This window comes from Cyphomyrmex costatus, unplaced genomic scaffold, assembly GCF_001594065.2.
Source record: "Cyphomyrmex costatus isolate MS0001 unplaced genomic scaffold, Ccosl1.0 scaffold165, whole genome shotgun sequence".
Lineage (NCBI taxonomy): Eukaryota > Metazoa > Arthropoda > Insecta > Hymenoptera > Formicidae > Cyphomyrmex > Cyphomyrmex costatus.
In genome coordinates this window covers 180326-208040 of record NW_017275663.1, presented here as the reverse complement: position 1 = coordinate 208040, position 27715 = coordinate 180326, and the positions used below count along the sequence as shown (strand labels likewise).

Genomic DNA, 27715 nt, shown 5'->3' with positions numbered 1-27715 from the left:
CGTTGTATGATACATTAAGAAAATAGCGCATACCTCATTCGTTTACGCTCGTGCGATTTATGATTCGATTACTCGCAACAGCTCGTACACGCTCGGCGTGCCTCTTTAATCTAATATATGTACAGATATATCGTATACGTACACACATACGTATGTATACACATATACACTTCAATTATACATTGGAGACGTGTTCACGTGAGTTCATCTCCCTTTTCTCTTTCTTTCTCTCTCTCTCTCTCTCTCTCTCTCTCTCTCTCTCTCTCTCTCTCTCTCTCCCTCTCTCTCCCTCTCTCTCTCTCACACTCTCTTTCGCTCGCTCATTCACTCTCTAGAGAAGTACACGTATGTACATTTAAGGGTGCATCGAATTCTCCGACGTCGTTTCGCTCGCTGAACGACAGACGACGTTTGAAATCTCGCTAAGTTCCCATTGGCCCGAATAATTGGATTGGCTGAATTGACTGTAGAGACGGTGTGCCGCACTCGCCAGATATTCGTCAAATTTAATGTCGCATTACGCCCGACATTATGTTGATGCAGTGACATAATGATTTTGTCATATATGACAAAATGTATGATGTATGTGTGTGTGTGTGTACGGTATGTATCGTATCTGACAAACTTTATCGCCATTAGCGCGACCTATATACGTTCCTCTCGGTGTAATATCTGACTGGTGAAGCACCCCCGTCTCCGTAGTCAAACGTCCCTTAATTATAATCTCGCATTACATATTCGATAAGAACGATATGAGGTAATGCCCTATGTACATAAAAAAGAAAACAAAGTCGACAGCTAGCAATAAAATTTTTGGTACAAGTAGAAAAGATCCATATTATGTAAGTTCTTAGTTATATTGAGCGTAAATAACCAACCGTTATTAATTCTAGGTTCTCTTGTTGATACGACAATCGTCATTAAACTGACACGACGTTTCTTCTCTAAGAACTATTAGTTACCCATAGACAGTAATGATATTTTCTTAGCGTTTTACCATTTCTTTTCATCTTTTTTTTTTTGTAATTTTCATTTCTTCCGATAAATTTAAAAACTTTCGTAACAATAAATTTATACTTAAGATTTTGTTAATATTAATTATGGCACAATTTAAATATTTTATTTAAAGTCTTTTAGAAGACATAATAAAAATAAATCTAAGTAGTCTTTCTCCTATGTACGACGTTCTTTTTTTTTTTCTTTAATTTCATATAATTACATTGTTATTTCGTTTTATTGATTAGCATTGATGTACTTCTCATTTCTCTTTGTTTTCCTTTTATAGTTTCGTTTGATCCCCCTTTTTGGAAATAAAAATTTATTTTCTCTTTTCGTTAAAACCGAAGACTGTTCCTAAACAATCGATTTACAACATTCTCGGACCTCGTGATATTTCCAGCTAGAATTTTCCGAATCGCTATTGTCAATTTAGTATCGGTTTTTCAGTTAATACAAACCAAAAAGTTGCGTTTCATTTATGATAAAATAAACAAAAATAATCGGCAAAATTTTGATGGAACTTATCGATGTGTTATAAATGCGACATTTGCGATTCTGTACTTTCCAAGGTAAATACCACTCGCGTCAGAGAAAATCTTGTAAAGTTTTCTCGATGCTCTTTGGTAATATAATATCACATAATAAAAGAAAACTTTAAACCAATCAAAAAAAAAAAAAAAAACAGAAAATCTAATCAGTCAGTTCCTCTAAAAATAGGAATTAAGAAGAACGAGGAAACTAATAGAAATAAATTTGAGTCTTTAAATAAATTGACGATTAAACGTTACAAAATCAGCCTTCTCAAAAGTAAATTCGCGTATCAAAGTATTCGTCACAGCGCCAGAAAGTAAACTTGACCTCTTCAGTTATATCGATTCGAATTACGCCGAAGAACCCGTTCGTCGAAGAATGGGTGACTAACTTAGAAGTAGGTTTTTTAACAGGTCAGAAGGAAGCGGTTAATAAATGTGTGCGGATATGGCGAACACCAGGATGTGAACGCACCGGAAGAACGGTCCTGCTTTGAAATACGGCTATACGATATGGGGCGTTTAGCCTGCTGACGATGAGATTGCACCATTTTGTCGCCGGTCGAGAGGCGAGTCGCGCGAAAACGCGTAACTAAGTGAACAGCGACCGCGTGGACCGCAGAGAGATGCTGCGGTCTCTCCGTGCGGTCCGCGAAGCAACACACGCATCGCAACCCAACCGCCGCGATAATAAATCCTGCTGGGTTTGCACGGTTAGGGTGTAAAATTATAGTCGATCCTCGGCCCTCGCTCGCATTCGGAAATGCGCGCGGTTCTTTATACACCTCTCAAGCACGAGTATGCCGGCGTACACGCACGAGTTACACACAGGATGCGAGCGGAAAGTAACGTAACGGATAAAATCGAAAATATAATATTACATTCTCGCCGCGTCTCACACCTTCCCTTAAGATTTCAATTTCTTTCCCCTCTTACAAGATAAACGGTACAAGACGAAAAGTTCCATACACATTAAAAATCCCAAAAGGTTTCCACGATAATTTTCCACTTTTTTTTTTTTTAAATCGTACCTCAGATATATTCTAAAACGATTAGTATTGATAATATTCCACCTCGACGGGAGAGACGGGGCGCGTATACCTACCTAAAATTTCGTCCGTGTAAACGGTTCGAGAGACCTTGGCACATTCCGATAAATAATCTACGGTCATTCTGTTTTCCTCTTTTTTTTTTTTTCTCGCGCTCGCGTCGGCGTGTAATGGGTCGTTTACCCTGCAGCAGTTACGTGCCTCGTGTGCATGCGGACGTGCATGTGAACGAGCACACAGACAGCCACACACACACTCGTGCGCGCGTACTTATCCACCCATCACGCGTGTGCGAACTTTACTAGACGTTTACACTAGACTAAAGTCTATCAGGCGATGAGTGGCAACAGTTGATCGTTCGTGCGTCATACCAAATGTACTTATCGTACGAAGTGACGAGAAAAATATATTGCTCGAATTTCATACACGTGTCTATGAAATTTCAGACAAATATGAAAGAAGAACGATCGAGGTTGCCGATCAAATCGCTCTTTTCACCGATCAATTAATAAATATTGGGTGTATAAATTAGTTCGGTCCGTTTTTTGTGTTCAAAAATGCATTTATTTCAAAACAAAATGAATTAATCAAAGTATTGTCCATCGCTGGCTACTTACTTTTTCCCATCTCTCAGGCAATTTTCGAATTCCATCTCGAAAAAAATTTTGGAAAACGGACCGAACTAATTTGTACTCCCAATATTATATAATCGGATTTTAAACGTAAAGTTACTCGTGTCGTAATATAGTACAACGCATTTTTCTTTCAGATTGATAAATTGATCAGCGGTTGCCCGACACCCCGTTCTTATCCCCACCCCATCTCGAAAATTTCAAAGCAATATGATGAAATTTTTCCCGATACAGTCTCGCCTCTTACAATACAGCGTACAACACCGAACATCGACATAAATTCCGTATACTTTTTTTTTTTCCATTCATATAGCTCAGTCGCGCTAGTATACCAACCGAAGAACATCACAGAAATTTCCCGACATTAGTTAATCAATTATCAATTTCCTTTCCTCCGTCGCGTGCGCGCGCGCGCTGGAAGAGTTTTTAAAAAGTACGCCCGGCGATCATAATGTGGACAGACATACACTTTTTTAGTCTCTCTCTTTTCGTCGAATCGTTTGATGCCACGATCCCCCGATATCACAGAATTACAAAAATTTCCGGAATGACTAGGATAAATTTTCTTTTCTTTTTTTTTTTCCGCTAACCAATCGCGCATCTTTAGCTAAAAAAAGTGACTTTTTTCTTCTTTTAAGGAAGAGAGAAGAAAGACAAGAATGTAAAATCTCGCGGATCTCGAGCCGCATTTATAGTGCCCTCCACATTATGCCTTGGCCAAACGTCACCGATCGAGAATCGGTCCACCGATTTAAGAATGTATACGTAATAATTATAAAATCTCTCTCTCGGGGTATAGAGATAGCTAAATATCTAAAATCGTATATTTTTCACAGTATACTTCACACTTCGAAGATATGTTTGGAAACTCGTGCTTACCCTTACCCTTTTCTCTCCCGCGCATTTTCTTCTTTCTCTTTTCCCGTTCAATCTTTTTCATCACTACTCGGCCACGAATGAAATTCGAGGCAAGCTGTGTCCTTTCCAGCCGTTCTTTCTCTGTTTTCCCCTTATTACGCGCCTCCGCGCGTTAAATATTCCCTTTCCGATACTACGCATCCTAAAAGTTAAGACGTAGACATAATTTATATTTTTTTTCACGATAATTTGTACTTGCTCGTTAATTATTATGGCATTTCCTTTTTCGCCTTACAGATAAAACATCAACATTTTTCTCGTTCTCTACGCTGAGTTTTAAACCTGAATATGTTACGATGAACAACTTTTTTAGGGTTTCCTCTTGCTTGTACATTTGTTAATGTGGATATATTAAAATTTGAGGAGCGGAGCAGTGCTTCATAATCTCTCGCGAATCGAGGCTACTTGGACCGTTTTAGAGATCGATTTGTTCGGAAATCACTTTGCAACATAACGGAGAACGTAACGGAATGTAAACGAAACAATTTCCTTGGCTTAATTAACCTGGCTGAGTTTTTTGGTTTTATTAAAAAAAAAAAAAAAAAAAAAGTAACTTACGTTATATAAAGATATAGTTTTAAATGCTTGCTAAAAATGCAAAAGGTAATTAGGAAACGAGTTTTAAGCTCCCTAGCACTGCTCCGCTCATCCGTGAGACATGCCTACGTAGGACTATGCCGATTTTTATAAAATTTGAACAGGAGAATATCATCGTTTATCGATGTATCGTACGAATATAATATATTTACAGCTCAAAATATTACTTTTAAAGAGTTAAAAATATAGTTTGTATTTAGCGCATACGACGAATCTACATATACACGTTAAGAACCCATGATATATCTCTACCACCTCCGCGTCTACCACCTACACGCTCCTCTGCCTTTCTCTTCTCTCTCGTCTCGCGCCGATCCCGCCCCCTTCTATGCTAATCGAAGAGCTCCACAACACCTCTCGACCTCGATTGCCGCCGCGATCACTTTTCACCAATCGGCATCACTTTCGCACGCGTTTCGGACGCGTCGGTGCATCCTCGCGATTCGTTTCGCCTTTAGGCCTAACGTTCACTTTGTCCCTCAACCCCCCTCCCCTCATTGAGAATCGAGATATATATATATATATAATATTATATGCTTGTGTGTATAAACGACCTCGGCGCATTCGCGATACGGTCGCGTGAAAGTGCATTTGGCATGCACGCGCGTGTATGTAACACGCATGCAAATCGGGACATATTTCGACGCCAGATTGCCGATCTCATTCACGATTCTCATGATTGTCCCCTCGGTTTCTCGCCCGATCGTCCGCAATTCGACGTTTCAAATCTCTCCGCGTCTCTCAGCACGTGAAACTCTGTTTCAAATCGTCCGTTCACCTAACGGGGCGATGTGTCCAGCTCAACCGTTTGCGAATTATTTCGTTCACGAGGGCGCGACACGAGGCCGGTTCGAACAGCTATAGACGTATACGTTTGTCTACATGAAGACCGTTAAGCGTGCGTCTCGAGAGCGCCGATACAGAAGAATTCCATCCGTAAACATAAATTCGATTTCGGAAATGATTTTCGGAAGACTGTTTCCATCCATCCCAAACCTCTCGTTTTAACTACACCTCTCCCTAATCGTTCCGCTTAAGTGTTCGTTTTTTTTTTTTTTTTTTGGAAAACGTTAACTTAAAAAAAAAGCTCGCGGCGGGATAATGTCGTCCTCGAAAACGCATCCCACACATAGATTCTTCACTTGAAATTTCGCCGGACAGTCGACTGTTTGACTGATTCGGCGTCATCAGCATCCTGATCGCTGACAATGGAATGTGTGTTTGCTTCGCGCACTAAACTAACCTTGGAGTCTCCTCCCCTTCCATTATGTTTCAGTCGAATTACAAAACTTCTCAGTCAAATTTGTCCTTCTTTGGATTTATTGCAGTCTTGACGAAAAAAAAAAATTACCACGCTACGTTGGCGAGTCTAAACTAAGAAGAAGAATCGCGCCTGTTTTCGTCGGATGGAAAAGTGAGAGGGAAAACTGGGAGAAAATGCCGAAATTTCTATCTGACTTATCCGCGATTCGGGCTTTCATGTAACACTCTCCGCTTTCCACCCTTCTCTTTAATCCTTTTCTCGTTTAACGTCTTACGATAACTGATCACGAACAGACATTACGTGAATGTGAGTAAATAAGAGTAAATTAATCGTTGAAATTACGAGGGCTTCGTTGCAATTTAACAAGAGCTAAATTGCTCCTGGGTTTACTAATCTCGATTTAGCGATTTGCAGTCTCTTCTTCCGCGGATTACAAACCTAAATACAGCGCGTAGATGGGAGAAACAAGATCTCGTTAATCCAGGTTGCTGCTAATTCACTCCGATCCAACTATAGCTCGTAATACAAATTGCATCGATAATCTCTCACCGTTAAATAACTACGATAATCCACTCTGTTATTTAGAAAAATTGTTTAGAAATGATCTGTGCTAACCGATTTTTGTATGTAAGTCGCGACCTAAGAATGAGGTGCGATTGATAAAACGTGGTTCGAGCTAACCGACTTGAGAGTGCAGCTTAAATTGAGTACGGGAGTGTCCTGGGGTACGCAAAGTAGTAACTTTCGTATCCTCTCGATAATCTGGCCTTGGTTCTAGAATTACGTGATGCCTGATAACGTCAATCAATCAATCGAGCGATTCGCGCGAAGAACGACGACGTTAGCAGCAGGATGATAGCGGCGGCGACGGCGGCAACAACGACGACGACGACGACGACGACGACGCGGACGATCCAGCATAGGGAGACTTTGGTTTTTCCGACGTTTTCATTGCGGTTGTTGCTGCATCTGCATCTGGTGTTGCATGCTACCGAAAACATTCTTCATGGCTGTGGCCTTTAGGAGCCGCCTCAGCACGCCGCTGGTACCGCGGTGCTGCAGACTCTTGTGCGTCGTCAGCGAGTTCTTCGTACGGTACGTACGGTTGCAGAACTCGCAGACGTATAGCGTATCCGATTGCTCGTGTTTGTCCTGGAAGTGGCGTTTGAGGGAGTAGTAGCACGAAAACGTGCGACGGCAGTACGGGCATTCCTGAGGCTCGTTTATGCCACCCGCCGTGGGTGGTGGCATTCGGTACATGACAGTGGGAGGCGTCGTCGGTGCCGGATGCATCCCGTTGCCCGTACCTGAAACGCATTCAGATCTGTATAAAACTGTTCTTTGGCAGGAGTTATCCACCGTCCGGGAGGATTCGACACATACGTCGAAACCGGTATAATTTTAACGAGAGTTGATTTCTCATCTGATGCTGTGGACACGAGAAATAGAGAGCTTTACATTTCGCTAAGAACGTCGACGTATATAAGATGCACTTTTTCTCTCGCGTATACAGCACGTGAGAGATCGACGTCGTCGAAATTCTAATGGCTTATAGATGTTATAGGATCGACCATCATAGTGATGACACATCGATCAAATGCATCGATTGTTAGATCGCTCAGAGCTAGTATTTCCATGTCTCACGAAGGCTAAGCTAGATTTATCTTGAAAGCAATAATAATAATAATAATAATAACAATAAATTGTTTTTGAACGAATTGGAAACAGCTCTAAAAGTTTGGAAAAGTTGATCAATCTCGTTTAAATCACCATCACCACAACTAATTTACATTGATAATTAGTAGAAAATCAATCTATATGTAAATAACAAATGAGCGAAGAAGCGAAGGCCTTACATTCGAATCATGCTGCTCAATAATATTATATTTTTCCGTGAATTTTACAATTTCCAATTTATGCGAACTGTACGCCGATTATTTGATAATTTTGAAATGTTTAGAACTGTGTTTCGAAACTGAAATAATCGGTGCGCGCAGTTCGTATAATTGTAAATTCATGCAAAAATATTATTAGACACCAAGATTCGCTTTGATTAAATAACCTTCACTTCTTCGATTCTTCTAATTTATATATCGCGCTTAATTTTATAAATATACACATTTTTTTATAGTACATGTAAATAATGAAAAATGTCCATTGGACAATAATATAGCGCAGAAATCATACATGTATGTACATTATGTAAATTAGTATTAAAAAAATGTACTTGGAATCACCAACTCTGACTCATTACAGTTTTATTGCATTTGAAAAGAGAAGAATTCAGAATAATGCGGAGTTGTGTGCAAATTGCAAAGCTCCGTATAAATAAATTAGAAGGATAAATTTGTTAGATAGTAACCATTCCTTTTCTACTCTTATGAGTTTTATCGAGTGTCTAATGGGACACGAGACGCCAAAAGATTCCGATCGAGGAAGAAGAAATGAGAGAAGGAACAAAGAAAAAGGCTCTGTGTCTGTGCATTATATACCGCGTGCATCGAGCTAGCGATTAGTATGCTTTAGCGTATTAGAACCAATTCGCTGATAAAAATTATGAGTATACGACATATTATGCACGTGCTAAAAATTGAGCACACGCTGCTTTAATCGTTAGTTCTCTTATTAATCGGATCTATTATAAATCTCCAGAGACATGTGGTCAAAGATTAAAACGCGAGCAGTCTCGAGATTTCGCGATCGCACAAGTAAAATATTTACGTGGCGTTTAATTTAATAAATTTATTCTGCGTTAAGAAACCTTACAATAATGCTTACAATATACTCGATGTTCGTCTAAAAAGGGGTGATTTCGTATCGGTTTCCGAATCCATAAAAGATGACGACGGAAAAGCAAAAATAAAATGCTAATAATCAGAAAAAAAAATCATCCAATGAACGTAAAATGAAATACCAAAAAACATACAAATATTAAATAAACTTCAAGGTTACATTCATATTTTTTGCCTTATGCCGTTGAAAGATGTACAATTACAATTAAATTTTAAACGTTCTCGCGAAACGTGCAATTTTTGCCAATCGTGGCAGTTGCGTCAAATTGCCGATTGCTTTTCACATCTTTCCCACCGTATCGCTGTATCGGTAATATTCTTCCGATAAGACGCAAAGATTCAACAGTAAAAACATCGAAAAATAATCAAGAAATACGAATCAAGACAAACACGTAGCCAAAGCTACAAGCAAGCAGACAGCAAGCGGACAATCAGGTGGACATGCAAACAAGCAAGCAACGAACCGAATAGATGAATGAGTAAGTCGATAGTTTGAAAGAGAAGAGATCGTGAGGAGATACGAAACAGAAAAGTATGGCGAATATCACATATAAACAGAAAAGAATTAAAAAAGTCATAGATCAATTTAAGTCTTCTTATCGAAATTGATAAATCGTTTTTAATATGTTAGTACCCAAAAAAAGTTTCTAAATTTACCGTGTCCATCTGTCTGTTCATATATGACTCTCCTAGCATCAGAAAGCTAACTATCATGTTATTCCAAGAAAATAACAAGATTTAACGGAATTATTAATAATATGCAAAATACTAAAAGACAATTTTCAACGTTTTCAGTATCGTGTAATGACTTTGATGATATCAATTCCCTTTATAATGTTACAGATAAATATCAAAGTTATCTACAGAGAGATAAGAGAATTTTTATGTCTTTAACACTCCAACTGTAACGTTATGTGATAGATTGTTTTACCCTATGATAATTATAACAGCAATGATAGTAGCAATATTTACGAGAGGGCAATATAAAAACAATATCACTCGGTTTATTACGTACAATATATAAGGTCACGGTTAAAATGCGAAATCTTTTTGTTATATAAATAACTTTAATGACCCCAAAGATAGTGAAAAGTTCAAAAAGAAATGATGAAGCATCGAAAGAGTTCGAAACGTCTCTCGCTCAACTTTCTAGATTTCTTCTGCCTCTTTGGTAGAGTTTTTGAAAAAAAAAAAAAGAAAAAAAAACCCTTGTATTTGCTGTGCGTGGATGTAGCTAGGCGGCATGCTGCTTTACTGATGCATCGTGGGATTCGAGTCACTGACAGCAGGTATAACGGACCGGTGAATACCGGAAGAACTCGATCAACGGCGCGTACGGTACTGAAGGGGCGCGAAGGACGACGGGATAAAAGGAAAGAAAGCAGTTACGCGAGCCGGGATGCGGACACGATGTGGTGCGCGAGACTCGGACCGTAAGACGAATAAGAAGAGAAAGAAGGCCCCCGTGTGCAAGTCGAGACCGGTTTCTCGCCGTGGCATGCACCATTCGCGGGAGTGCCGGCTGCGGAACGCAGAAGGAGGAAAAGGAAACGCAAGCTTTCCGTGGCGGGTCACCCGACCGAGTTGGACGGAAGCCGATCTTGCATCGTTCGGCAATGCGCGAATTTCGGCAGCGCGCGAAAAAAAAAAATTGAAAATGCAAAATGAATCTCTCAAGGAGGCGCGATCCGGGAAACAAGCGTGCGAGCTTCGGTATGTATTTGCGAATATGTATACAAGAAGAGAATAAAAAAAAGAGAGAGAGAAAGGATAAAAGAGCAAGAGGAGGGAGAGAGAGAGAGAGAGAGTGAGAGAGAGAGAGAGAGAGAGAGAGAGAGAGAGAGAGAGAGAGAGAGAGAGAGAGAAGGAAACGTGTCTTGTGTTTGTTAAGTCGTATAGGGGTGAGTTTTGAAAAACCATGTTAAAGATCCTCGAAATATGCTGTGCGCCATAAGTGTGTTTTAGCGTGGTCCCTACCTTATCTAAACCTTCAAAAGAACTTAATGTCAATGTCGCCGGGCCTGCTCTTATGATAGGTATATATATGGGTCATCAGGGAATTACGCGAGCAGTATACCCGCTCGCAGATGACGCATCTGTACTCCTCCTGTCGTTCGGCGTGTTTGTCGGCAACGTGGCGTTTCAGGGATGCTTTGCTGCATAGTACCTTGCCGCACAGTTGGCAGGTGAACAACTTCTTCGCTGACTGGGTGTTCAGAGAGTTCAAGGTCAGCCCCGTCATAGAGGTGAGCACTGAAACACAACAACGCACCTCTCATGCAGCTGCACACCCCCACAACACACTTAAACCCTATACCACGATCGTCAAGAGAGAGAGAAAAAAAAAAGAAAAAAAAAAGAACGGCCGCGAACACGCGAATCTCGCTCGAATGCTCCTTTTACTTTAGTGCTTGTATTCTCTCGATTGTGCTTACGTGATCTCGATCGCGTCGATCGTACGGTGCTCTTCCGTGTCGGCTCGAAAACGGTAGGCGCTAATAATCTATTTAAAGCTCGTATCTTGAGAAATCGTAGAACGGTGTTGTTGCGATCGATATTTTGTAACAAGTAGATTCTTATTAAATTGATGTGAAATTATCGTGAGTATCTCACGCTTAAATAATTGTATGTCGTTAATATTTTTCTAGCAAAAAAAAATTTTACTCAATCTTTTTTCTCGTGCGATAAATCATTGCAAACATCCTCGCGGTGAATCTTAATCCTCTTACATCGCGCTCGTAAAGAATTCGAATGAACGATGCGTACGCGCGCGGATTCATTTTCAACTTACAGCCGTAAAGATTATTGGAGAGAAATGTCTAATAGATTAATTTCGCAAATCCGACGATCAACACACGTAACTATGAGGGAAATCAACACTTTTCTTGCTGCTACGATCTGCCTCGCCTCTTCGTCGTCTTCTTCCTCTTCCATTTTTTTTTCCCCTACTGTAGATCTCACGCTTCGCGCATTAATCAATCCATTAAAAACCCGAGACTCGCGTCCTTTAGAGAAGCAATTACGCGCGTTACGGCACGTTCTTGAAAACAAAAAAAAAGGGGGGAGGGAGAAACCCGAAGAGATGTGGAGGAATCGACGTACTGTTTCTCTTCGTGGGGAGCGAAGTAAGAACTTTGTTTAATAGGCGACTTTCCTCTCTCCCCGGCCTTCTTCGGAACTCCGGTCGCTGCTAATGCGAAAAGAGAGAACGGGACAAGAGGCGCACGCACATGCATAAAACAGCTGACATACGCACACGCAAGTACACGCTGGATCACACTCGGGGGATGGATGCACGCCGAAATGTCTCGGACACGTGTATACCACGTATGAATGTGTGCGTTCACGAGAGGAAATTGCGGGGAAAAGAAGGCTTTAATGGCGTTATTTTATTTTATTTAATTTTTTTTTTTTTTTTATAGAACTTGTGCGTTTAATTTCTCTTTCATACGAGGAATTCGACTCTATTGTCGTTAACGCGCGATATTGTACAAATCGTTGCGCTCTGGTGGCTCGAGAGAGTTGCGTTATTGCGGTCATGGATGTTCATATTTCATGTGCGCTACACATATTCTCGATATATGTGCTCAAAATGACTCCAGACGATCATTCATCAAATATTCGACGAACGAGAATTTATCGCATTTTAATGCCATAATAGATTTTATTGCATTGTTATATGAAACTATAATATGTAGTTAATCTACGTTGTCTTACATGCGTTACCTGGTATTATTTTTAATATTTCATGTTTTTTTGTTTTTATTATAATTTAATCCATAATTACCTTAGAATAATTTTCGTTATTAATCATTCAAGATCCTAGCAATGTATCGTTTTGCTGAAAATGTAATTTCACTTTAAAATATCTTAAATAACATCACTTGGCAAAATAAATGACTACAATAAAAATTTGTAAGGGGAAGATATAAGGATGAGAGACAAGAGATGAAAGAGGAATCATTTATTGGACGGAACGGGAATGCCTATATATGAAACCGCAAATTTGTATTTGTCTTCCAATGGAGAAGTGGAATGCGTAATACACAAGTCGTATTTGCCGACTCGCGTTATGAATATGCATGTTACATTGTTCGACGGATCTCAGATGTGTGTGTACACGAAGTCTAACAGACATGAGAAACGAGACGACGAGAGAGTACAGGTACACTGAGCATTCTGGATGACATTTAAAGCATGCAACTCGAAATCAACTATAAACAAATAAACGTGGAACATAAACGTAAACGTAATTGAAATATGCGTGACTTTAGCGAGCTTCGTGGCGACTTTTTACGAAATCGATCCCCCTCGTATTCGTTATACGATCGCGTGAACGAGGTAATCTCGGTAGGGTAGTCTCCGGTTTTGGCTCCTCGTTTTTCCGATTTTCCGCGATATGCACTTCCTCCTTCCAACTACTCACCGTCCTTGCACTCGACACGCGACAAAAACTTTCCGCTTATACAAAGGTTTCCTCTCTCTCTCTTTCTCTCTCTCTCTCTCTCTCTCTCCCCTCACACTCTCTTTCCCCCTTTCTCTCTCTCTCTCTCTCTCTTTCTCTCTCTCTCTCTCCCCTCACACTCTCTTTCCCCCTCACACACACACACACACACACACATTCTCTCTCTCTCTCTCTTTCTCCGAAGATACTCATGGTGGGGAAAAGATATTTCATTCGAGAGACAGCTTCAAACCGGAAATCAGTGTCGGGTGCTTTCTGATCGATGATACGAATCGTTCTTACTTCGTACTCCTCACGGCAGCGCGTCCTTTATATGCGATATAGATGTAGGTTCAAGAATATGTCCTGATTATCAACGTGCGTCTTATGAAGCCAAAACACACAAAAAATAAAGAGTAAGATATGAGGAATAGAAAAATTAAGGTGCTAGTAATACCAAATCGAAGATCTAATTCAATTTGTGAGGATTATCATTATTTCAGTTTAATTGTATTGCAAGTTCACAAAAGTAATCGGCGCGTGGTCACATAACGAGATGTTTAAATACGTATAGATGATGTATTAATCTCTCCAACATCTAAATTTAACTGTATTTGGCGTTTCTTATTTAGTTAATAAAACCTACTAAAACATTAGGGGAGCACTTTAAAATCTGCAAATTTTGTCGATTTGAGAGACTAATATCTCGGCTTTCAGGAATCGCAGAACATTGTTCTTTAGCGCGTTTTAAAGAGTAAAGCCTCTACTTTAAAATAGCTTAACTGAAATTTTTCGTTCCATTAAATTGTTTTTTTTTTCCGTGAAAACCAAGCAGAGAGTGTTAGAGCCTTGAAGATGATATTGCAACGTTTCACGGGCAAAGCAACGACGAGGCGAAAAACGTCACCACATCAGTTTTGTGAAGCCGAAAACATTTCCTTTAAAATGAGATAATGAAAATTGTTCTAACTTGCCTAGGAGCTGAGTTATCAGGTTCCAAAGTAGATCCTATTTTTTGCAAGATTTAGTTAAATACTACCGGCATTCGCGTTATCCGATGTGCATCACGAGGAGGTTGCTCGCTCGGAGTTTGCATATCATCGTCACTCCCGTGGTATTTAATGACTCCAAACCCTCTCTGCGGTATTTAAACAAAATCTTGCAAAAAATAGGGTCTACTTTGGAACCTGATAACTCAGTTCCTATATAGGCGGGCTGGAACAATTTACATTATCTCACTTTAAAAGGAATGTTCTCGGCTTCAAAACTGATGTGGTGACATTTTTCGTCTCGTCGTTGCTTTGCCCGTGAAAGGCTGCAATATCATGACACTTTCAAGACTAACACTCTCTGCTTTCGGTTTTCACGGAAAAAAAAAAAAAACAGTTTAATGGGACGAAACATTTCACTCGGGCCATTTTAAAGTAGAAGCTTTACCCTTTAAAACGCGCTAAGAAAGAATGGTCTGCGATTCCTGGAAACCAAGATATTAGTTTCTCAAAATTGACGAAATTTGCAAGATTCAAAAGTGGTCCCTTAATTTTTTTGCGTAGTGTATTCATATAAGCGGTCCTGTTCTACTTTTAGTGTTGAATAAAAAATATATAGGTATGTACAATTTATATTATATTAAAAACATTAAAAGTAATCATTTATGCTCGACACACGTCATTTCTGATCATTAATTCAATCGCAATACCGCGCGAATGAGTTCTCAATGCTTTTTAATGGCAATTATAATATTGTTAATTGCTTTATATAGCATTATAGTACATTTGTGTACTTTATTTCTCATATCTTGTCACATATTTATTTTGTGTTCCAGTTTTTTATCGTGTCACCGCGAATGCAAGGTTTACCGAATACGACAGGATTACAGGGTAAAACATCGATTCTCCATTGACACACGGAAATCGACTGTGTTCGATTGCGGTTTTGAAGAATCATGTTTCAGATGTTGAAGAATCGTGTTTAACGTCGATATCAGCTGGATTCCAGTCACTTGCGAGAAGTACCACAGCGTTCGAAATGAAAAATTCAAAAATTCGAACGCTGCAATACCTGCGGGACATCGTAGTTGCTTAATAATGCTTGTAAAAACATACGTTAACCAAACGCTCGGAGAATAGAAACGCCAAATCGCATTTGTGTCACTTACCTTCCCGCTGAAAGAAAAAAAGGAATCATTTTCTCGGTATTAACGTTCGACGACATAACTCTCCTATATTCACAATTTCGGTGAAAGTGGCGTCTCGTTTAACATAAACAATAAGCATAATATAAACTCTTCTCTAATCTACTTTTCTTTTCGTTGAGGATGTGATAGGTGGACTAGAAAAACAAGTGACAACACAAACGAGTTATTAAACCAAATATATAGTACATTTCTTATTGCATATAAAAATGAAAATATATTAAAATGCATTTGATATTGCTTAAAAATAATAATAATAATGCGTGGCAATAATAATAATTGTAGTAATAATCAATCGTAATCGTAATAATGAGTGTTTGTAGTAACTGTACTGTGATCCAAAATAGTAATAACAGTATAGCAGTGGCAGCAGAGCGGCAGCAATAATAGTGATCATAGTGATAACGGTATAGCGGTAATGACAGCACGCGAAACTCAATAATGAAACTATAGTTACGATAACTCGTTGGTGACAACGAGAATACGGGAATTGATAATAATAACAATAATAGTGATCGCGTAGCAATAGGGGTAGCGATAGCGATAATAAGAACGATTATGAAGTCAAATGATAATGCTGATGAAAATAATATTAATAATAGCTATGACGACGGTTGATGTGTGTGTGTGTGTGTGTGTGTGTGTGCAGGTGATATAATAAAAAATAATGATAAAATAATATACTCGCGTTATATAATAGCAATAATGATAATAACGGTAATAATAGTGACAGCGGCAATGACGACGGTCACGATGACATGTGGATTGTATATAGTTAATAAATATATATTATAAAAACCAAGACATTGTGAAAAATAACGTAACAGAATTATCACGATATATAACGCACAGGTTTTCGTTCAACACCCAATTCGCATCTGCGAGTAATATAAACGTTGTGTTACATCGCTCTTGATATTATATTTGATTTATTATATTATATCGATCTTTTTCTTGTATGTATGTGTGTGTGTGTGTGTGAGTGAAAACGTTGCCTTACACGCAAATGCGACGTGAGTTCGCGAAACGTTTTGTACCAAAACGGAATCATCTTTCCAAGATAGTGGAGACTTTTCCAAAGTTCTTCGGGGTAAACCGATATGTTGATTACACAAGTGCTTTGCGCTTTGACATTGTCATAAGGCTTTATACTCGGAGAGTTTATATTCTCTCATGTAACATTCTCTATCTGCATCGCTTTTCTGCGTTAGCCAGAGCGGTTGCGTACGAATATTAATCAGGAAAGCTATTTGTCCGGTATCCATGTAAGATATCGTAATGTATAATATCCTATCGTAAACGCAATTAACGGAAAATTAAAGACTTACTATATCATTAGAAAGCTGTCATGCGAAAAAATCCTCGTTTTTCTATTTTTTTTTCCTTTTTTTTTTGTGTTTTTTTTTCTTTTCCATCTGAACAGCTGCTTTCGATATGGTGTCCTATCGCGCTTATCATTTAGCTCTATGGAAATAACGGAGTTCTATGGAGAAACCTATAAAGGTTTCATAAGGAAGTAAATCATATGTGCTTCGACGAACAACCACGTGATCTCTGCGCATACTCATCAAGATGAAAAGAAATCATGGAAAAAGAGAGAAAAAAGCGAAGAAAAAAAACTGGGTATGTGCGTCGAAAAATGAGAGCTAGCGAGCCCATTTTCACGAGCGTCAATTGTTGTACTACACAGTCGATCTTAACATTATACCGATTGTTATATCTACCGGCGCGTGGGCGCGTCCCTCCTTCGGCGAAAAGAAAAATAAAAATATGAAAAGGAAGGAGAAAACGTAAAAAAAAAGCGTCTCTTTCGTTTAAACTTAATTCGAATCTGCAGCATATGATGATCTCTGCCGATCCTCCTTTCCTAACGTATAATGTTTGCACGCGCGTTCTCTCTCATAAATTTATAAATTCTTTAACTTAACATTTAGGTACTTTTAAGCAACGATTTGGTAACATCAGTCAAACAATTTTCACGCATCAGTCCAATGTATACATATATATAGATACATATTAGCACACGTCGCCTAATTAATTAAAAAAAAAAAAAAAATCGCGATATGAGAAACGGATCAGTCCAAATCAGTCGTCGATCCAATCGTGTCGCAGATAGCAGCGAAATAAACTACATATATATATATATATATATATAGGTATATATATATATGCAGTAAATATATATATATATAATGGAACACGTCGTGATTCTTTCTTTCTCTCTCTCTCTCTCTTTCTCTCGGGCGAATCAGGTCAGTCGGTTATATGCGACTTGCGCGTCTCCCTACATTTCCAATGCGATAAAAGGAATCTCGTGAAGCTGCGCGGCCCGCCGCGACACGTGCGAATCAACAAACATTTTCAGTCTTTCTCGCGCTCGGAAGCCTGGCAGTTCCTCAGATCGGACGTTTTCAGCAGCGCGCCTAATCACATCAGAATAGAAAGAGTGTGCTTCTTGCCCGTCTCAACGCGCCACGAGAGGCCTCGACATCTCACGCTTCGTCGCGCGTCGCTTTCAAGCGGACCGAACAAAAGCCATCTTACCGTAAAAAAGCTAACAAAGTGTTAGCTGTAAAAACTAGAAACTTTCAAGTATCACGAGCATTTTCGTAAAATAATTCTACTACGCAAAGAAAGACTCGCCGAATGATTATTTTCTTTTTTTTTTTTTTACCAGTAAATATAACGGGAGGAACGGTTTTGCTGAAGTATCTAAAAATTTAGTTAGATCTGAAAATAATTTTGCACCATCGAAATAATTATATAGAACGCTCGAACTAGTTACTAGAATATCAAAACTTTTTGCTCGCACATTTCGCTTGAGATTTCTACGTAATTATTTCAATGGCCCGCAAAATTATTTTCAGATTTTGTATCTGGCTGAACTTTTTTAGCTATACTTCGACAAAAGCATTCTTTCCGCGTATAGATATATGTACGTAAAAAAAAAAACGTCCGTTACGAGTTTATAATATATTGAGTGTCTAGTATGGAAGATCAATTAAGCTTACGTTATCTCTAATGCTTAGTATTTTTTTTTCATAAATCATTGATATTTTCGATTGTAATATTTTTATCAATTGCACAACATTCTTTTGCAAACCGTGAGACCTTTGACGATGCCCAATACTGTCGAAGGTCTTTACGGTGCATCCTCACGAGTTTTAATATATATATATATACATATGTATATTTTACATCCCCGTCTACACACTTTATTTGAAAGCGACGCGCAACCGAACGCGATAATGAAGAATGACGTCCCAACCCGGCTGTTGCCATACCAAACTAACGAGTCTTCGATATAACGTATAAACCGGTGATAATCTGTTGGCTGCACGATATCGCGTGTTACAGGAATATAATACAAAAGCGAAGAATTAAACGAACAATAAACAAAGAAGACGCTCAAATAAATCTCTATTAATATATGTATAAATTGTAGTTAAATATTCAGTCAAATTTACATTAATTTCATTAATAATTTATTATTCGCATAATATCGCACCGACCGCTGATCGGAGACAGATATATGTACATGTGTGTGCGCGCACATACATGTGTACGTATGTATCGTACATTTGTACGCGCGAAGTAATGCACGGACATACACACACATACACACACACACACGCACGCACGCACCGCACACACATATAAATATTATATATATTTATATATAGATATATATTCGTAATTATATTTGGCCATTTTTTTACAGTATAGTCTCACAAATTCGTTTCTTCAAATAACTCTACTAATTTAAATATTATCAATATATCAGTCCTTCCTTGTCCTGACCACTATAAAATTGTGTTCGTTATTCTCGTAATTTAAAGCTTCGTTCTTCTTCCTCATCCCACTCTCTCCGTTTCCCTCGATTTAACATTCTTTTTGCTTCTGTTCTTACCTCTCAGCGCAATCTCCTCTCTCCTTATTTAAATTATCTGCGCTAATGCATTCCGCGTCGCACGTAATTTCGCACATGCCCGTCGAAATGTACCGGCTGTAAGACATAGACGCCTTTAAAAGTTCGCGCGATATATGTACACGTCCCCCCCCCCCCCCCCCCCAGTATAAAAAAATCTAATCTTCTTTCGAACCGCGCGCGATCCATCCGCCGTTAATACGAACGATCAACATACAATTAATCCAAGAAACGTATAATTGATCATTTTCGTTTCCTCCCCCTTTTTTATCCGACTCGCGGAAAAGTTTAATCGACAAGTCAATACCACCTGTGTGCATATACATTATACATATTTACTATGTAACAATTGACTAATCGATTCCAAAATACGTTCGCTCTGAATGCGTTTTGAAAGATACATATTTATTAATCCGGATTATAATGCGAGAGGCGGAAAATACGTGCGACGCAACGAGATGTATTCCATAAAACATAGTTTAACATAAATTATCATAGCCTATCTATGTATATAAATGCATTCAACGTGCATGTACACCTGCGTCAGAGATTGCCTATACACGAGCCGAAGTGTGAACACACCGATATGCGAGTTCATGCACGCGCGAACATCAGTTCGTCACCCGAGTCGAATTCACGCGTATATTGAAATTTGTGTACTTCCAGAAAAAAAAATATATATATATGTATACGGACGCGTATATCCGTTTTCACGCGCCGCGCATTGCTTTCCGGTCGATCCATTGTCGAGTTACAATTCGTTATACGATCAGCCAGAGAAATCGAAAGGTCTGCGGGTAACGCAAATCGCGTGGCGATAGAGAAAACTGTGACTGCATTTATAATAAAGAGAGAGAGAAAACAGTTTTACACAATTGCTGTATACGTTCTTCGATTGGTTTATACATTTAGATCTAGTGAGGAACTAGAAGGACAAGACTCCAATCGTATTAAAGAATTTTACAATAGCTGCAAAACTGCTTTCTTCCTTGCTGAACGCAACTCTCGCGACCAAATTACTGGTGTTATGAAGGCCTACCTTCGACTTGATCACGCGAATTGAACTTTGCCGCTCGAGGTTGTCGCTTACGAGTCGCATCTCGATTCGCGCTGTCACACAGACCCTTCGATCCTATCGTGATCGCGATGATTCAACCTTAATGCAGTCTCGCTCCAGTCGCGATCTGAATTTATTACAGCTTCGCTGATATCTCCCGCGCGGGTCTCATGCGTCCGATACACTTCGCAGTTACACTGCCGCCAAACTGCGATTCGACGTACCTTATCGATTTTCAGCCCTATCTCGACTTGTACTCCGAATGTATATATCAGGTAAACTATTTCATTAACGGAAATATAACACTGGCGTGTGATTAACACGCCTGGCTGTTGTAAGTTCGTTTTACACCGGTTCAAGTAAGTCTTGCCTTAAATGCAACTCGACCCATTTCAACGACCGTCGCGAAACACTCCGTATTCCAATGCAGTAGAGGACCTTGTCGCACACAATTTCGCCAAAGTGACTCTCAACGTAATCGATGTATAATCGCGTGATCGTATCATCCTAGTCTCGTACGCAGGCATTATATGGTGGACTCACATTCGCTCGCAATTGTGCTCTCGACATCTCTCATCGTGTCTCAACTTGCGTTCGCACTCCACAGCGCGACTCCGTCCTCAAGAAAAATAGAAAATTATCTCTCGTTATCTAACCGAGCCACACACACGACAGCATCGTGCTTTATATAGGCCGTGCATTCGTCAGCTCTGGCCTACTTAGCGATGTCTACCGCGATAGACGTTCGCGTGAAAACGGTCATGTCCCAGTCATCGTACGGGCTTTTTCTTTCATCAAGCGTGAATCGTTGAGGTTCTACTAAAATATAGCGTTCACGGTTTTATGTGGTGACGAGTAATGTATACGGCTGCCTATTTGTGAGTCACTTAGAATGCGAGTGATGGATCTATCGGGTCCGGACATGACACACACAAACGTCCAAAAGACGTCCGAATTTCGCAAATCTCCGCGATATCTTTTGGGACCTTTGTATTATTTTAGCACGCGTCCATTCTTCTCGTCCATTTACTCTCGAACTGACGGAGTTACATTACCATTAAAAAGCCGCGAAAGAAAAACACTACTTAATCGAGAGAGACTGTTCGAGAGACTTGGTCAATGAAGGACACTCCGAAGCGCCGTAAAACGCGAAATAGACGAGAAGGGACGTGTAAAATGAGATATTCTGATACGCCGGAATACACAAAAATGGAGTAATCTGTGTCCATGGAATATATTATAAAGCGAAGCTTCCACCGAGTATGCCGTGAAACGGAAACAGCTGTAACACAACGGTACAATAAGAGCAAAAATAATAGTAATAATACCAATAATAATATAAATAACAATGTTAACAGCAATACTAATAACCGATAAAGTAATAATAATAATTGCGGTATACGATATGAGTAATAATAATAATAATAATAATAATAATTAATAGAAATAACAAAGTAAGGTACTTTATGTAAAATTCGTTAGGTATCGTAAAAACGAATGTAAGTCTATATAGAATAGCCCGCTAAAGCATTTAATATGGAATGAATATATTAGGATAAAATATATGTGTATATATGTGTGTGTATGTATATATAATATATATATTAACCATTGCATCTCACTTTTCCCGATTCAAGCGACGACGAAAAATGACAATATAAGAATATTTCTCGCAGACCTAGGCTAACTCGAGTACCCTCTTCACGTTTTCGAAAATCATTTCTCTTCAAAGCATCGGAACCATGTAAATCGGGCAATATTTAATATCGAAACGATTAAACTCTCGAATATGCTGTGCCTATCCTGGGGCTCGCTTCCAGTCTTATTGAAATTTATTTTTGGACGCTTCTACCTATACTTAATTGGACGATCGTGTCTTGGACACAAAAAGCCTTTCTCGAATAATATATATCCCATTCTCGCGTTTTATATATCGATCTAACTAATAAAGCTTAAATTAATTCGTGTTTCATAGCCAATAAGCGCTCTTGACACGGTTTCGAACAACGGTTCACCTCGTTCCCGTAGTATCGCGAAACAATGTCGAAGCTTTAGCCAAAGTGCGTTTACAATTAAATTCCACACTAACGATTCCGAGACTGAAGTAGCTATATATAATCACGGTAAGTTCAAATCTCTGTGTCACAGAACGAGTTTCGTATTTTATTCGCGAAAGAAATCATGGTGATCACGCTGTATCTGTGTAGCGTCGGAAATTATACCCTCAACGAGATTATATACACCAATGTCAATCTCCTGAACAATAATAAAATCGACATTCGCATGTATTCGATCTCTGTCGTGTGATCATTTATATTCTTACAGTATTAATATTAACAGAAAAATTTAACGAAAGAAACAAAAGGAAAAACTTACGAAAAGCGCGTACACTAGAAAAATAAGTACAAGTAATTATATAAAATTAAGATTACTTTTCTCTACTTTAATCCATTGGCACTGGGTCCCGTAAACCATAACGCCAGTGTGTGCGTGTGTGTGTGTGCGTGTGTGTGTGTGTGTGCGTGTGCAGCTACGTGTATGCATGTGTGCGAATCTTACGTGCAAAATCTAAGTAATCGCTTCCGTGAATTACGTGCGATAGGTGCGAATAAATGATTTGCTAACAACACACGTCTCGAGGATAAACGCATCGATTAGAATCAACTCGGGAAATCAACCCTAATTTCAATTATCTCGATTGCACTCCCGTTCAGTCTCATTCTTTTTCATCACAACTTTGTCAACTAATTAGATCCTAAAAACTTCCTTGAAAGTTCGGGAGCGCGACATCAACGTCATAATATCACCGTCTCCTCGTCATAATATCCAATTACGAAATAAAATGGGAATATATACATGTATATATATAAAATAATGGCGCGATCAGAGTACTCTGTCGATTCCAAGATCGCGCATGATAACGATATTTTTACCACGGCATTCGCATCTGGAAGCACTGATTTCTCGCGCGCGCGAACCGATGTTCCCTACTTTTTACAAAAATTGTCGCCGAGCGGCTGAGACACACGTGGAAGATTTTTAAGGACACACGCACAAACATCGTGAACACAATGGCGACATTCGACGCAATTTCTATTGTCTCTCGAAGAATGACCGAGTTGTTTCCGATAATCGCATCTTCCTCGAATGATCGAGTGGCTAAAAGAATTCATAGATCCCACACCATGGTCCCAAATGTCAAACCCATTATGACCGATGTACAATCGACAGGTGATAATAACGTAACAATTGCGTTTCAAATCTCATAAAAAAAAAAAAAAACGTCGGCAATCCGTTACCGGTCAAAGGTCCGTATCAATTTTCACCGTGTATTTATCGCTGAAAGTGTCCGTCTGATTTTCATCTCGCATCGACTTTATTCTCGCGTGGCCTTAGAACCTGGATTGGCAAATTCCTATATGAATTATTTTTGATGATTGTGTACCGCAACTTTCCTCTGGTTCCAACATTCTAATAATTGTAAGCAGAAAAAATATAGCGAAATTTGAAACCATGGGCGATAACAACATAAAATCTCTCAAAAAAAATCACATATATTTTGATCAACTATAAATGAAATCAGACGGCTGTATACAGCGTTAAATACGCGCGGCTATTATTGTGGATCGATGAATCGAGCAACAGGCTAAAATCACTAGTCCTCAACATTCGACGTCGTTCTTTTCGTTTCCTTTCTTTTTGCTAAAATAGCAAGAATTGAACGACGCGATTCTCTCAGGATAGCCACGCTGTCAACAACCTGGTCGTTCACACGACCGTCGCATGAACGACGTGGAACTATTTTTATTTTAGCGTCTATTAAGCTCGTTTCGTGATGTCTCTTGGCACGTAAGATACGCGCGTGCACAATCACTTCTATTTCTGCCTACGATGGTAGATGCTCTTGTGGTTGTTCAGGCTGTTGAGCGTCCTGAACACCTTGTGGCACAATGCGCAGACCGCGCTGTTCAGGGGTTGAAAGTGCTGCTGCTCTTTATGCCGCTTTAGAGTGAGCTTCGTGGAAAGAGTCTTGCCGCATACGTCGCACGTGTAGCAAATTCCTGGTGGTAGCAGGCTACCGTGTAACGGATGCGACAGTCGCATCGCGAGAATCGCCGAGGGCGGACCTGAGATCCGTGCGATCGTACATAGATAGACACATATCGATTTTTTTTTTTTTTTTAAGATTTAGATCGTAAGAGATATTTTTTCCGTTTGGATGAAAATGCCGTCGAAGACACAAGAATGCAAACATGAAAGAGACAGAAAGGAAGAGAGAGAGAGAGAGAGAGAGCGCGCGGCGATACGGTTGAGCGTTTTTATAAAGAAATAAGCAAGCAAAGCGAGACAAGGAAAAGAGTTACATGTGTGAGTTGATAAATATAGCAGATAGAAAAAAAGTGTAGGCGATACACACAAGTCGATAAATTATATGATAAACAATAGATATATAAAATGTGCGTGAAGAAACGATAAAATAAAGATAGATGCATACAAGTATAGATGTAGTAACATAGATATAAAATAGAGATAGTGACATATAAATGCAGATATGAAAACGAGCATGAGAGAGAGAGAGAAAGAAAGTGAAGTATGCAAAAAGAGTTTAAAAAGAAAAATAAAATGAGAAAGAAAAAGAAAGAGAGAGAAAATGAAATCAAGTACCATAGTCCGTTACATATGCATCGACACCCAATTAAAAAGAAATATTTCCATTACGAACCAATATTTGTGGTGTAGGAGGCACACGGAGAGCCACGTGTGTGGATGGACCCCCAGCGCAAGTCCGTGTTCGTGAAGGTAGCGGGTAGGTACACACAGAACAATGACGAACCAGAGCCAAACGTATAGCCGAGCGAGCGGGACCGGGAACAAACAAGAACAAAGATACGACTGCTATTAATATCACTGGACAAGATTAGTTACGATACGCTGCTAAGTATTTTTGCATGATTAGGGCTAGAGATAGGGTGATATGCCAAGGTGTTAAGGGTGTCAAACGTGAGGTGTCTCGCTGACAGTCAAATTATAGGTAAGTCGGTTGATTGAGGGAAAAGAAGGTTTAAGATGAGTTTAAGAAAAAAAAAAAAAAAAAACGGTTGAGGGGGATTAAATCGAGGATCGATCGAGAGAGAGAGCAGATTGGCAGTGGTATCAAAGGAAATTGCTACTGAATATCCGTCGATATCTCTTACTGACAGCCTGTTGAAATGTCCCTGCGAGCCACGTACGTCGCTCGAGTACTTCGTTTCTGCTGCATCTTAATCGCAGAGAGATATAAATGTGGCTCGGAGCTCTGGTTTGTCATTGGTCATGCATAATAAGCGCGATGATCGTAGACCGCCGGAGGAACGACAGTGCGATTTTTTCGCGGATTCTCGGTACCGTAAAGAAAATGACAGAAGGAGAGAAAGAAAGAGAAAGAAAGATCTTCGTTGCGTTCTTTAATTATTACGTGAGTTACTTTGCAATCGCCTGTTTTCTATTTCTTTACTTATGGCTGCGTTAGGTGGTTTTTCTAAGTTATACGAAAAGCAATATCAAGTGCTACGAAGATTCCGATCGTTCTTCGTGATAATTCGACAAAAATCCGAAATTTGGAAACCCAACGCGGTCGTTAATGTAACCATTTTCCTGTCATCGCGAAATGAAATAAAGGTATAATTGTGAACGGCTCACAGTCCATATCATTCTATTGTATCCGATAAATTGTGATCGAGTACTGCGCTTAGAACTAATCAAGAGGACATCCAGACGTGATTGATGAGGAGATAAATTATACTTTAATGCGTACTTATCGTAATTTATAAACATTTATGATAAAATACCGAGTGAAACGGAAATGATGTGAGAAAAAGATATTCCAAGCGAGCTTAACAAGCAACGAAATATCCGCACATACCTTTCTCCGAGCTGTAAAAGTAAACGTGCCACACTTTCCTCCGGCATATTAACTGACTTTCGATGGAAAAGGAGTAATATCTGTGATGTCAACAGAGGCGATGATGGTAACGGTAACTAATATATATATATATATATATCATATATATAAAATAATAGTAACGGTCACAGTAGAAAGTGTAATAGTAGAGGCAGTAGTAGCAGGAGTGACAATAGCAGCAGCAACAATAATATGAAAACTTGCCGATAGAGAAAAATGTTAATGGCGATAACAACTACTACACACATCAAATAGAAAATATATAATGACATCGGAGATAAAAATATATTCTATTTTCGTTTATAGACGAGAGAAAGGACGACATCTTCAGTAATAAACGTGTCTCTCCCTAAAATGTAACAAATAAGCAAAAGTACATTAACACACTTATATACGTGCGCACGCGCGCATGTATTTTTCGTGTCGATAAATGCACCGTTTTTTTTTTATTTATAGCGATTACAATCTTTTTTAATGCACGTCTTGTTTGCTTACGAACAGCTCCGACAATTTTTTTTCTCAACGTTTTTTTTTAATGTTTCTTTTTTTTTTAAACGCGATCAATTTAAAATAATAAGAACACATCGCTTTTTCAAAATTGTAATTAATAAAAATACAGAAACACTGTGTAAATGCTAATACATGTGCATGCACGAAGTAAAGCATCAAAACAATCTGAAAAACTATGTCGAATAACAATACTTATAATTTACGAATGTTGCTCCTATTTGCACTTTAAGAGATTAATATTAATTTGCTTTTACGCTACATATCGATTCAAGTAAATCGTCCTAAGGTAAAATTAATTTTTAATATGTAAATTCTATTCAAATGTGATGGACGCAAACACAATTCTGCAAAAATCAATGAAAAGCTTCTACAACACACATTTATATTTCATTTCCAATTCAATAAATTATAGAAATTCAAAATTAAAGTTGTAAAAATATTGAAATATTAATTTTCCGTGTGAATATCGCGGAAGACTTATCAATATCTGCCAGTGGCGCTAAATAAATTGATAGAATTGGTAACGCGTGTGTGTCGTGATGTAAATATGTATCTGAAATCCCTGAAAATGCGAAATCTTACTGCTAAATCACAGCGAAGAAACTCTGTCGTGAACGGGGGGGGTACAGAGGAGAGGACTATATCAGGAAAGAGGGAAAATTAAAAAGGAGGATGGAAGAAAAAGAGCTTATTCAAAAGGTTTTATTCAACTATAATTACCTTGTCTACTAAAGGAATGTGGAAAGCGTATATATTACAAATAAATTAGATATATTAAATAATATTTATTATCCCGTTTTTGTACCGCACCTTTCTTTATATCGCCACGTAGGACGATAAACAAAAAAAAAAAAAAAAAA

General features: G+C 38.9%; 2 protein-coding genes across 2 annotated transcripts in view; both read right to left on the bottom strand.

The window, feature by feature from the left end:
• Positions 1–5769: 5769 nt before the first annotated feature.
• LOC108771798 (broad-complex core protein isoforms 1/2/3/4/5) lies at positions 5770–10824 on the bottom strand. Its single transcript, XM_018537161.1, has 2 exons — positions 10759–10824; positions 5770–7296 (listed from the first exon to the last, which is right to left on the bottom strand). Exon 2 carries the CDS (start codon positions 7280–7282, stop codon positions 6938–6940), a length of 345 nt encoding a protein of 114 aa, XP_018392663.1. The 5' UTR covers positions 7283–7296; positions 10759–10824; the 3' UTR covers positions 5770–6937.
• Positions 10825–24135: 13311 nt separating this feature from the next.
• The window catches only part of LOC108771797 (broad-complex core protein), a 47525-nt gene continuing 43945 nt past the window's right edge, over positions 24136–27715 (bottom strand). Inside the window, exon 7 of the mRNA XM_018537160.1 lies at positions 24136–24531. Within this exon, the coding sequence (XP_018392662.1) occupies positions 24281–24531 (251 nt within the window). The 3' untranslated portion in view covers positions 24136–24280. The remainder of the gene's footprint in view (positions 24532–27715) is intronic.